This window comes from Ranitomeya imitator, chromosome 3 (assembly GCF_032444005.1).
Source record: "Ranitomeya imitator isolate aRanImi1 chromosome 3, aRanImi1.pri, whole genome shotgun sequence".
Lineage (NCBI taxonomy): Eukaryota > Metazoa > Chordata > Amphibia > Anura > Dendrobatidae > Ranitomeya > Ranitomeya imitator.
The window spans coordinates 707191500-707205149 of record NC_091284.1 but is presented as its reverse complement, the minus strand read 5'-3'; the positions used below and the strand labels follow the sequence as shown (position 1 = coordinate 707205149).

Genomic DNA, 13650 nt, shown 5'->3' with positions numbered 1-13650 from the left:
CTGGAAACATCTTGTAGAAGGTTCAATGATGGCCTTTCAGATCAAAGACTTCTGACTCTTCAGGTAATGAAAAGATTAACATTTTATCTATGCATAGAAGGCTAACCATGGTGGACTAATTTCAAGAGAGAGCAAAGGACTAACTACTATGCCATGATCACACGTGACAGTAGTATATAATGCCTCATTACGTAACCTGGTTGTTCAGCTATGAGTAGACACAGTGTTTGGAGAAGAATGGCTAAAAGCACATATCTGCATCTTACCAACACCTCAAGGGAAAAGTAGAATAAAAAAAACACATTGCTTTTACATCACTCACAACAAGAATTGTTTCTACAGTCTTTAAAACAAAATAAATATATTTCATTATCTCTAAAACAAAATAATCTATATTTCTACTAGTGGTTAAGGAAGAAACGCTCATTGTGCCAGCACCATATTTGTATTCCTTCCTTATTAAGGGACCACCAACCTGCTCGAGTGAAGAGGTAATCTTGTGGGGAGTGGGACAAAGACCTGCCTTGACATGGATGTCTACATCTGAGCGAGAAGGTTTTTATATTTCATAGTGGCTTTGGTAGGCAGAGTGCCTTAAGTTCCCTTCACTGAGCTCAGCTCAAGAAGATCGAGTAGTAATTTATTATAAAAGATGTGTGGAGGCTATTTAGTGTTTAATCATACTCAGCTACTAAAGTCAAGAGGGAACAGGGCACCCGTCTGGAGGAGACGAAAGGTTCCTCACAGTTCAACATTCTGTGTTGAGTGAATAGATTAGCTCCCAACACTGGTATCAATATACATATGTCCAAATCTTGATCCATATTTATTCACCCTATAACCCAAGAACGTTTTAAATGTATGAAGACATGAAATAATATAGTTGTAATATTGCTGATACTTTGAAAAAATGACCTAATGTATGGTACACAGGATGTCGGCCTAAAGTCTCATCATCCTTATCCACCCAGTCTACTTATATCTAATAGAGTTGTTTGTTTCAGTCAGCTAAATCTTACCCAAATGTTACATGCTGAAGACTATTGACAGGGCATTAAAAAATAAAAAAAGCAATGGCTTATTGAGCTTAGTTCATAGTAAAAGAGAGTTTAACAAAAAAGTAAATTAAAAGAATATTGTTAATTTATTTTTAAATTTGCCATGGATTTGGGTACTAGACATGAGATCTGGGCTTGCCTAAGCGTACACAAGTTCAGCTAGCGGAGTGTACTTAATCATAGAACACCTTTACTGGAGATAAGAAATCTACTCACTTGCCATAAATATCTAATTATTTTCCCTGATATAAATGCTGCCATTCTCCAGAATCTTGCGTCTTTCTTTTGTTCCTGCGCCCCTTTATTCCGGCAGAAGCTCCGGAACAAAAGATAAATTCTCCCCTTTTTAAAAATCTGGTCTCAAAGTTTCTATAGAAAGGAATTAAAGGGAACCTGTCACCCCCAAAATTGATGGTGAGGTAAGCTCACCGTCATCAGGGGCTTATTTACAGCATATTCTGTAATGCTCTAGAAAAGCCCCCGATGTTACCTGAAAGAGGAGAAAAATACGTTAGATTATACTCACCCAGGGGTGGTCCCGCTCCGATGGGTGTCGCAGGTCCGATCCGGGGCCTCCCATCTTCATTCCAAGACGTCCTCTTCTGGTCTTCATGCCGCGGCTCCGGCGCAGGCGTATTTTGTCTGCCCTGTTGAGGGCGAGCGAAGTACTGCAGTGCGCAGGCATCGTAAAGGTCAGAGAGGCCCGGCGCCTGCGCACTGCAGTGCTTTGCTCTGCCCTCAACAGGGCAGACAAACTACGCCTGCGCTGGAGCCGCGGCGTGAAGACCAGAAGAGGACGTCATGGAATGAAGATAGGGGGCGCCGGAGCGGACCTGAGACGCCCATCGGACCGGACTACCCGGTGAGTATAATCTAACATATTTTTCAGGAAACATCGGGGGCTTATCTACAGCATTACAGAATGCTGTAGATAAGCCCCTGATGACAGTGAGCTTACCTCACCATCGATTTTGGGGGTGACAGGTTCCCTTTAAGGACTAAGCGCTCTTGACTAAAAAAAACTAGATTTATATACAGGGAAGATAGGGCCATATTTCACTAGAACAAAGCCAGGTTAATGAGAACACTGGTATTTACAAAAAAAATAACATTTATGGCAAGTGACAGGTCTGCTTTAAAGCAATCGTATCAAACTATTGTGAAACTAAAATTACCAGCATGCCCTCACAGCTGGTGATTGGTTGGAGGCCACTGCCTTACAAGGGAACCTGTCATACTGAAAATAGTACTTGATCTGATAAATAGTTTTACACCTTTTTGGTGAAAAGCTTTAGTAAAACGTGCATTTTATTAATTGGTGTTTATCTGCCAGTGGGCGGTCCTATTCGGTGCATGCAGAGATAGCTGTCAATCACTGGTAGGACCGCCCACTGGACACATTCATACATTCACCAAGGATCTTAATGAAAAAGATACAGGTAATTCTGAATATTTTCCAACAAACCTGTATATCCTTCCCCTCAGCTTCTCCCTCTCTATACCATGTTGTCCACATATCAGACTGCATGTACAACGTGACAGGTTCTTTTTAATAAGAATATATCAATATGAAAAACTAATTAAAAGAAAGCCATCAATTTGACATTGTAAAAGAGTAATGATTAAGAGTGTAATTTCACGCACCGAGCTGCCCCTAAATGCCAATCAGGAGGGCTGAGAACAAGGCATTTCCGTATTGTATAAAGCTATGTCTGGGGTCGTACGATGTCTCTCAGGCAGCCAGTAGCAGTGAAAAGGATCAGGACACACAGATGTGTCCTCCCTCACCTTTCTGTTAATTTTGTTAAGGAAGTCTCAGTAAGTTTTTCTTCCCTAAACCCTCCTAATTATGCATGTGATGTGGTGCAAGTGTATGACAATTCTTACCGATCACTGTCTCCTCTGGTCCTCTTCTGGCCCACAGAAGCTCTAGAGCTTTGCCAGCTTGCCATATGTGAGGCAGTCTTTTTTTCAATGTAAGCCTATGAGAACCAAAACGCGGTTACCTAGACTTACGTTGAGAAAGCCACACATTATCCCCCCTCTGGTATCCTGCCAATCTATTTTCAGGTCTCATGGGCCAGAAGAGGACCGGAGCAGCAGTGGAAATTGGTGACAATGGCAATCAGTAAGCACAGTAACACTTCCACTGCATCACATACATAATTAGGAGGTTTTAGGAAAAAATAAAATTACCGAGACTTCTACTTTAAAGACTACGTAAACCTTGAATGCTATTGAAGAGAATGAAAAATTACAAGCAGATCAGTCGGGGGCCGGGATTTAAGACCCCCACCTATCATTCCAAACACACCATGTGAGCTGAACAGCTTAGGAGACAGGTGCTGCCTGAGCATGCTTACAGAGCAGAGTTTAGGATTCAGTAGACAGCATGAGCTTCAAGCTTGCTATGAAATCCGTATTCTACTCTGTGCGCGCACTCAAACAGCTGTTGGGCGCTTCTGTCTCTTGAGCTGCGCAATTGACAGAAGTGAGTGTGTCAGGAAGCGGACCCCCACCAATCTGCTTGTAATTAAGGGGACACAAAATGTAAAAAAAAAAAAAGGTATAAAAAGGTTTAGTTACTTTTTAAAAGGTTCCAAACTCTCATGACATTAAATCCTCAACAGGGTGCAACTCGCACCCTAACCACTGGGTGGCCATACATAGAAAAAAGATATAGCATAATCGTCTCCTGACACAGTATCACAAGATCAAATGAAAAGCTGATCGTCTTGCACCACTCACTGCAAGATATCTCAAGACAAAAGAAAAGGACACATCTTTACACTTGATTTAGAAACTAGTGTCAGATCGCATCTCATAATCCCTTTCAGAGCTCCAGACTGACTGAAGATCGCATGATATTCCTTGTTTGGCTTCACAAAACCAAAACATGCTTTCTCTTACTACTTTAGGACTAGTGCATGATACTGATGCCCTTTTTAATAGTTCTGTTCTTTAATAGTGTTCCATCTCAACGTTTGAATCAAGAATTGTGTGAAGTGTTAAGCCGTGCCCCTGATCCGATTAACTAGTTAGTCTACTAATGTGTAGTCGCACAAGCTCTGCCCCCGCTGTGACCCAGTTCTATAGACAATCTCACAAAACATGAGGTTATTGGGAGGAGTATAGAATGTTAATGTACAGAAAATGAATAATTAACAGACAGTCAAGCAACTTCACCTTATATTGTTTGTTACTTAGAACATCAACTAAAAATATAACAGTAGTAAACTGTCACAAACCAAGTCGAGTAATAAAAATACAAGTACATATTTACAAATCCATATGTAAATGACATAACAATAAAATTAATTAAAAAAAATAAAGGGACTGTGGCATCAGAAAATAATCTATTAAAATCAAGAGTTTTTCTTTTCATTTTCTGCATCAAAAGTATATAATGTATGGAAATGTATTGCATATTATACATATATATATATATTATGAAAAATGCAATTTCCACAGTGGCCACAAGGCATTATACTAGACCGTTCAAGGAAGACGCTTGCAGGGGCAGCGCTCATCTCTGCATGCTGGGTATTTATTTTTTTTTACAATGCACACTGACAGTGCGCTCTCTTCATCGCTTCTAATCAGAGCCAGAGAAAGAGCGCACTGTCACTGCGTACATTGCCCAGTGACAAAAATCTACTGAGGATATGTTGGATCTGACAACCATCGCATGCTCAGTAGAGCAGAGACTAGCTCAGCCCCTGAAACGGAAGACACTTATGACGCTTCTTTTCAGAGAGGGGGCATAGGCTGCGGCAGTGACCCCAGCCTCTGCCCCCTGATGACACCGAGTATCCCAGCTTGCACTGGGATACTGAAACGAAGCGTCATAAAAAAGGAAGTAGGAAAAAAATATAAATAAAGCAGTTATTATATTTAGGGAACAGTAAAGATTTTTTTTTATTAAAGTAACGGTATGTTAGGGAATAGATCTCGGCACTAAATCGATAGGCATTTAGGATGGAAATTAATTTGTTTCTGGACCACTTTTAGTGGCAGTGTGAAAATTACTAAAATTTCTGCATTTTTTTTAATCTAGGTAGTGATATAGAAAATTGAAAAATTATGCATTTAACATAACCAACCTGATTTAAACAGTCATTTTCGGAAGACACATTCCCTCCAATTGCTAGCAAGACAGAAGAGAGCTGCCACTTAATATAAGCAAATAGAGGACTTTCTTTGAAAAAAATTTGATTGTTATAGATATTAATTGCTGTTATTTAGTTATTCTGCATTCTGTGACTGTTCTCAGTTACATGTCCAGTAAATGGAGTTTCTATATCTGGGATTCTTCGCTAAGGGGTCAGGCATAACTTGGTAAAAGAGGGGGACAGTTATGTAATTTGTAATTGTTATTATTCCGTGTAAATCTGGCAGATGATGGGTGTAGTGTTGCTTCAGTTGCACAGTTCTGGTCACCTGAACCTGCTTTAAATTATTTTAACAAAACTATAGCAACTCTTATTGCATACAGAAAAATACTGTGAAAATCAAGGACAATTTACGTAGAATTTTTAAAATAAAAATCTAGATTTCACCGAAATTGTAAATCACAACAACTTGTGTGAGTGCTAATTTGCCTATAACTTTAGGTTGAAATGCACCCACAGTGATACACTATGCCAGATGTCCAATTTATACACGGCCTACAGATGCACAGATATTCACGTAAGCATGTGCCATAGACAACACCAAGAGCCTGTGACAAATAACTGCTGATTATATATATTCATCTCGGTCTAGAATCCCTCGGCTAATGCTGGTAATAGGATATATATTTACAGGACACCGTGGCCACATGCCTAAAATGCAGGGTAAAGAACACAAAATATTAAGAAAAATAGCTTCAAAAAGAGGCGAACAAAAACAACATTAGTCTCTGCACTCTTATTGCCAAGTCAGTAAAGAGGAAAATAAAAAGAGGGGGCACACGAAAACTAAAAATATATATAGTCTATTACTTTGCCACTAGGTGCAAAATTAATTATTTACTTCACCAGTTTAAAATAAAAGCAGCAACCTGTCAAATGTTAGAGTAACGGCCATCTTGGAACCATTTTTTTTAATTGCCCTAATGTTCTACCATTTTGTCTGCAGCTCCAATGTACTTATTCGTCTCCACGGTAACAGACTACAAAGTCTGTGTAGTCTGATATTGTAATCCCTCTTTGCTTTGCTTGTTGCTAGCATACATTTTTTAGGTTGTCAAGAAGAACGGGACAGATAGATGCAAGTAAGACTGTAAGAGCAAACTACTGGTCAGGTGTGTTAGTGGTCTGTAACCATGGAGACCCATAGGACTACACACACAAGACAGGAGAAGATTTTAATCACTATAGCTATAGAAAAAAATTGGGTTGCAAAGACGTAACTAGCCTAAGCTCAGATGTAGAAGGGCTGAAATTGTCATCAATATTCTGGAGATTTCACCAAGATACAGATAATCTAGAAGCGTACTTTGACCAAAATCGCTGGATCTTTTAAGCCCCCCATCAGGATTGCCCTCAAAACAGTAAGGGCACTCCTTTTTTTTTTTTTTTAACAAGCCCCCCTACCCCTCGAATAGGCCGGCATGCTGCACAGCCCAATGAAAAAAGCACTATTGGATAGTATATAGTTTTTCTGCAGCCCTATGTAAAACCACAGGTATTAAATACATTGTAATATCATGGCACAACATCCTTAAAAGAAAAATTGTCATCAGGAAATTAGCCCCCTAACTAAAGGCAATTTTGCAAATGCCCCATAATGCTTATTAAATGCATACTTTCACGTAGTATTTAGTTTGGAAATCAAAGAAGAATCCATGTCTGAAGGGTTAATCACTGGTGCAGTGGGCGGAGAGTGCACATTCAACTCTCATACTGGTCTCATTTTCCAGCCCCGCCACCGGCCTCGTGTCTTTGACCGACAGGTCACTCTTCTCTCGTCCCCTACCAAGATTGTGTGCAGGTGCCGAATCATTGCCAGTAGTCGTCTCATGAACACACCAGTCGTCACCGAGAGCCGACTCATCGATCTGCGCATGCACTGCCCCCTCTGATGAGATGCCTCCAGGCAGTAATTCTGGGCAGGTGCCTAGACAATCTCAAAAGAAGGTGGTGGCACATGCGCAGATTGTTTGACCGGCTCTTGCAACATCATCAGGAGCTTACTGTATGCGCGCAGCAATGACTAATGAGGCAACCCTGGGCAATGATTCAGCGCCTGCGCAGAATCTCGGGCAGGGAAAGAGAGAACAGTAACCTGTCAGTAAAAAGCTTAAGGCAGGCAGGGAAATGAGATAGGCAAGAGATGAAGGTGCACTGTCTGCCCACTGCACTTGTCATTAAAACTTCAGTTATGGATTGCTTTACAATTATCAAATTGAGGCCCAATGGAGGGCCTTTACATACATGCCTTTAGTTAGGGGGTCTAATTTTGTGATGACCGATCCCCGTTAATGACAAATTCAACACTACTAAATCTTCAGGCTTCATTCTCTATCTGAATGAGAAAAATGCTGTAAATCATAGACATCCAATATACAGGCAGATCCCATTATAGCTGTGTACTGATTGATTATAGCAGAGTACACAACCCAAGGTCAAGCCGCTACCTGCGGTCTAGATGTGGTGAACCTGTATTCTACAAGTCGACCAGCCAATTACCGCCTCTGTGAATAGATTTTGTTGTACAAAGCCTTAGAGTATACTCGTGTAGTAGCAGTATATAGGAACACTTGTCTTTTAGATGGCAAATACTAGAATTGATAATATACAGTCTGAGTGTAACCCCACACTGGGGTGAGCGGATATTGTGAGATTCTCAGAACCCTTCTTGACAGGCTTTCACTGAATCCATGTAAAGTGCCAGGTCTACATTGCCATGGCGGATACTCAGTCTTTCCATGTGCTCTGATGGCACCGGATGATGCCAACTCGTTAAAGCACACACTGAAAATAAATTAGAAAAATTATATATCTATATAAGAAAAACATCTGATGGCTTTAACATGGATCCTTCGTGTGAAGAAAATATAGGGAACTCCTTTCAAAAGCAGTATGCCACATTTGGGTCTTGGCCTTTCCCTGAGTCATCACGCTGTCCTTCACATGCCAAGACGTCTATTTAAAAATGCTGCAAACAAAACAGAAATTAAACGATTAGAAATAGCAAAAACTAATTATCATGTAAGTAGTAATTTTTATACAAATATGACAATCCTGATGGAGGAAGGCAGTACTAATGTCATTTCTAATATCAGGTAGGTGGCGATCAACACGTCAGCTTAAAAAACAAACAAACAAAAAAAAACATAAAAAATAAATTTGTAAAAGTAGATCTTTTAAGGTCTATTTCCATATTTTGATGAATGAGAGTTCATAATTATTCTCATCATCGGTCCATGTAAACATGCCCTGATACTTCATATAGACCAGCCCCGATACCTCATATAGACAAGCCCCGATATTCCTTGTAGACATGCCCCGATACTCCATGTAGACATGCCCAGATACTCCATGTAGACATGCCCCGATACTCAATATAGACATGCCCAGATACTCCATGAAGACATGTCCCGATACTCAATATAGACATGCCCCGATACTCAATATAGACATAACCCCGATACTCAATGTAGACATGCCCCGATACTCTATGTAGACATGCCCCGATACTCAATATAGACATGCCCCGATACTCCATGTAGACATGTCCCGATACTCCATGTAGACATGTCCCGATACTCCATGTAGACATGCCCCGATACTCCATGTAGACATGCCCCGATACTCAATATAGACATGCCCCGATACTCCATGTAGACATGCCCCGATACTCAATATAGACATGTCCCGATACTCCATGTAGACATGTCCCGATACTCCATGTAGACATGTCCCGATACTCCATGTAGACATGCCCCGATACTCCATGTAGACATGCCCCGATACTCCATGTAGACATGCCCCGATACTCAATATAGACATGCCCCGATACTCCATGAAGACATGCTCCGATACTCCATGAAGACATGTCCCGATACTCCATGTAGACATGCCCCGATACTCAGTATAGGCATGCCCAGATACTCCATGAAAACATGTCCCGATACTCCATGTAGACATGCCCCGATACTCAATATAGACATGCCCCGATACTCAATATAGACATGCCGCGATACTCAATATAGACATGCCCCGATACTCAATATAGACATGCCCCGATACTCCATGTAGACATGCCCCGATACTCAATATAGACATGCCCCGATACTCAATATAGACATGTCCCGATACTCCATGTAGACATGCCCCGATACTCCATGTAGACATGCCCCGATACTCAATATAGACATGCCCCGATACTCCATGAAGACATGTCCCGATACTCCATGTAGACATGCCCCGATACTCAATATAGACATGCCCAGATACTCCATGAAGACATGTCCCGATACTCCATGTAGACATGCCCCGATACTCCATGTAGACATGCCCCGATACTCAATATAGACATGCCCCGATACTCAATATAGACATGCCCCGATACTCAATATAGACATGCCCCGATACTCCATGTAGACATGCCCCGATACTCAATATAGACATGCCCCGATACTCAATATAGACATGTCCCGATACTCCATGTAGACATGCCCCGATACTCCATGTAGACATGCCCCGATACTCAATATAGACATGCCCCGATACTCAATATAGACATGCCCCGATACTCCATGAAGACATGTCCCGATACTCAATATAGACATGCCCCGATACGCCATGTAGACATGTCCCGATACTCCATGTAGACATGTCCCGATACTCCATGTAGACATGCCCCGATACTCCATGTAGATATGTCCCGATACTCCATATAGACATGCTATGCTACTCCACATAGACATACCCCGATACTCCATTACACCATATAGACATGTCCCAATACTCCATATAGACATGTACGATATTCCACATAGACATGCCCCGATACTCCATATAGACAATCACCGATACTCCATGTAGACATACCCCGATACTCCATATAGACATGCTATGCTACTCCACATAGACATGTCCCGATACTCCATATAGACATGTCCCGATACTCCATATAGACATGTATGATACTTCACATAGACATGCCCTGATTCTCCACACAGATGGAGCGCCTGCTAGGACCGTGGGGTGGGGTACTCGGGCCGTGTCAGATAGTTCTTAAAGGGGATGTGTCATTGCAGCAGTGACCCAGTCCGTGGCTCTGGGCGTCCAATATTAGAGTCAATAAAATGGGAATAAAGTTTATGGGAAAAGGGGAATTGTTTGTGACGCCACCTGTGGTATTCGGCAAATAGGAGATGTTAGCCGATGCTGCTTGAAGAGATCGCTGGGGTTGATGATGATGCAGCAGTGTTGTTACAGCTCTCCACAGGTAGAGCTACATCCCAGGGCAGTGATGGTGTTAAAGGTGATGATGGTGGTTGTAGTGCAGGGTAAGAGACACAGTAATAATTCAGAGGACACAGAAGGGTGCAGTTTCCACACGTTTACTCAGTTCTTAGTTGTAGTCCCCAGCCTGGGTGCTGTGTCTTCTAGGTCTGTGGTCCAGCCAGCTCAAGTAAATTGGGTGCACCTTACAGAACCCCCTTTCTATGTTCCCTTCCTAGCCGTCTCGCTGCGCTGGCTCTCACCCTTCTGCCCTGCGCCTTTACCCACAGTGCCCCAATTCAGCAGCCTCAGATCTTGTCGGGTGACACTCTCTGTTGGTCCCCTGGATCCTATGTGGCTGCCTTTTCAGTGAATGTGTTGGAAGTGGCTGCAGCACATGCAGATGATGCAGCCTCCGGCTGGCTAGCTGAGTCTTGTAGTCCTCCACTAGTCTTTGGGGGCCGGTTCCCCACTGCGACCTGGTCCCTCCACCTGGCTATGATCAGCGTGGATGCGGGCCCCACGGGTGGATTGCTCACTACCCGTGCCCCTAGGAACCCTTCTTTCTCTTCTGAAGCTTCTTTCTCTCTACTCTTCTATCTCTAGCTCCCTCTGACAGGAAGCCTTTTTCTACACGTCTCACTCCTTCTACTTCCTCTCACAATCTCCCTCTAGCCCCCTCTGACAGGGAGCTCCTTCTTAGCACATCTTACTGCTTCTCCGTCCTCTCACGATCTGACTAACTTTCCCTCCTAATTAGCGCCTCCCCTACTCTACCTACCCCACCCACTCCTCCAACACCCTTTCCTATCCAGCCTGGGATGAGGCCTTCCGCCCCAAGGGTACACCCAGATGCTCCGACTGAACTGGTGTGTGTTAGATGTGAGTGTTAGAGTCCTGGGTATTGCTCCCTCCTTACCGGAGAGTGGAATACCACACCTCTGGGTGAGGTGCAGCATCTCTGTGGTGGCTGGACCCCAAGGGCGCCACATAGACATACCCCGATACTCCATACAGACATGCCCCGATACTCCATATAGACTTTCAGATCTCCCACAGTACATGAGGGATCTAAGGATTTTTCTCACCTTCTCTCCTTTGACTTTGAGCTTTCAGTGTTCATGCTAAGAGCTTTCCACACAGTAGTTTTAGGCATCTCATCAGAGATATTAATATCAGATGGATCGCATCTAAAAAGGAAACACAGGAGGTAATGGGAACATCAACAATAGGTTTTACTTTGGGAACGGAACCTGCTACCTGCCTCTCACATCATGACTTTATACGGGTGAAGAAAAAAAAAAAAATTTTCCTTTTTCAACATTTTTCACCACAAACGGCATGTGCTTTGTAAAAATAATAAAATCAACTGCACTCCCCTTCTCCTACTGCACCAATGGCCCTCAATTACCAGAGCCAGTAAGTAATCACTGGTAGTAGTGTGACCGCTGCATCCAATCACTGGGGCCATCGACATCGGAACCAGTGCTGAGCCTATAGCAGAACCAAGTAGCTACAAAAGGGATTTGTGAATATTTAAATCCTAATAATGCCAATTGCTGTCGAGACAGATGCCTATTTCCACGGTGAGTTTGAATGATCCACAAAAAAAGTGCAAAATCCACAAGTGCATAAATCATCAAAAAGAAGAAAAAAGCACTATAAACTTCTGACACTTCCCATTATGATGCCCTTGGTTCCCTGCCACTATCTATATCCTGACGGCCAGCAATAAGTCATATAAACATGTGGCTGCATTATCGCTGGAGACCACTATACAGAGACAAGTGTGCACTAGGAGGAGGGGCAGAACGTGAATACAATGATTTTTTTTGCTCAGCAGTTTGTGTCAGCTGTGGAAAACGTACAACAAAATCAGAACAAATCAGCGCTGATTTTCTAGCAGATTTTCGATCCTATTTGATCCTGCATTATTCAAAGTAAATCTGACCCATGTGAATGTACCAATCTATCTCTCTTCTCTTAAAGGGAATCTGTCACCAGATTTTTGCTACCCCATCTGAGAGCAGAATGATGTAGGGGCAGATGCCCTGATACCAGAGATCTATCACTTATTAGGTTGCTTGCTGCAGTTTTGATAAAATCATAGTTTTATCCGCTGACCACACCACTCATTGGCAGTTTTCTGTGTACACTGTGCACAGACGGAATTCTGTTAACCAGTGGTGGGGGGCGTGGTTATAGAGCCCTCATAAATATGGAGGACTGCCTGGCAGCAGGTTTACTAGTCCTCCAGTGACAATTTCATGCTGATAAAACAGTGATTTTATCAAAACTACAGCAAGCAGCCCAGTAAATGAAACATTGTTAAAATCAGGGTCTCTGTCTGCATATTATGCTGTTCTCAGATTAGTTGGCAAAAAACTGGGGACAGATTCCCTTTAAGTGGCAACTCTTATCTATCCAGGGACCTTCTATACCTGTCACTCAGAGCAAAAGGGAGGGTTTGGGAGGATTCATAGCAGAAAGCTCAGGACACCTCTAAGTAAGGGAAGGCACGGCAGACACTTTGCATCATGGGACCAAGTACATTGCAACCTTTTTTGTAGGGTCATACGACTAGCATGACTGCCCACTAGGGTGGGTTTTAACTGCTTTACATCAGCGCTGTCAACAGTATTAAAGGGTCAGAAATACTGCAAATTGTCTTCAAGGGAACAATTATACTGAACGTCTGTTACAATCTATTACAATAAAATGGCATATATAATGAGAACGTTAGCTAAAGACATGGCAGCTGAAGATTGTTTTTTTTTTTTCTAGATTTTTCCAAGAAAAAAAAAAAAACACCAAAAAAAAGTGTAGGGTAGGTGGGGTGGGATTGTGGCGGCTTACCTTGAATTATTGTTTTTTCCAGGGCTGCCTAATAATTTTCTGGTTTCTAAGGGAAGCTGTACTCCTTTGTCATCCGAAGCCTGCAACATCTTCTCGGCTTCCTATAAAAAGTTTGCAGTAAATAATGACGTGCATTATGTATGCCTTATATTTAGGAATGTTGGACTATAGATGTATAGGTGTCACGCACGCGCCCAGACTGGTTGGCGCGGGCATACGGGGGTGTGGCCCCACTGGACCACAGACCAAACTTCCCTGGAAGGGGCGTAACTAAGTAGCTTCCTAGGTGTTCGCTGGAGCCT

General features: G+C 42.5%; 1 protein-coding gene across 2 annotated transcripts in view; it reads right to left on the bottom strand.

Annotated features, from left to right (window-relative positions):
• Positions 1-4230: 4230 nt before the first annotated feature.
• LOC138670889 (electroneutral sodium bicarbonate exchanger 1) overlaps positions 4231-13650 on the bottom strand; it is a 346456-nt gene continuing 337036 nt past the window's right edge. For both annotated transcript variants that reach the window (XM_069758639.1, XM_069758640.1), the window contains 3 exons: positions 13349-13449; positions 11581-11682; positions 4231-8198 (listed from right to left, as the gene is read on the bottom strand). In XM_069758639.1, coding sequence (XP_069614740.1) covers positions 8186-8198; positions 11581-11682; positions 13349-13449 — 216 coding nt within the window. In that variant the 3' untranslated portion in view covers positions 4231-8185. The remainder of the gene's footprint in view (positions 8199-11580; positions 11683-13348; positions 13450-13650) is intronic.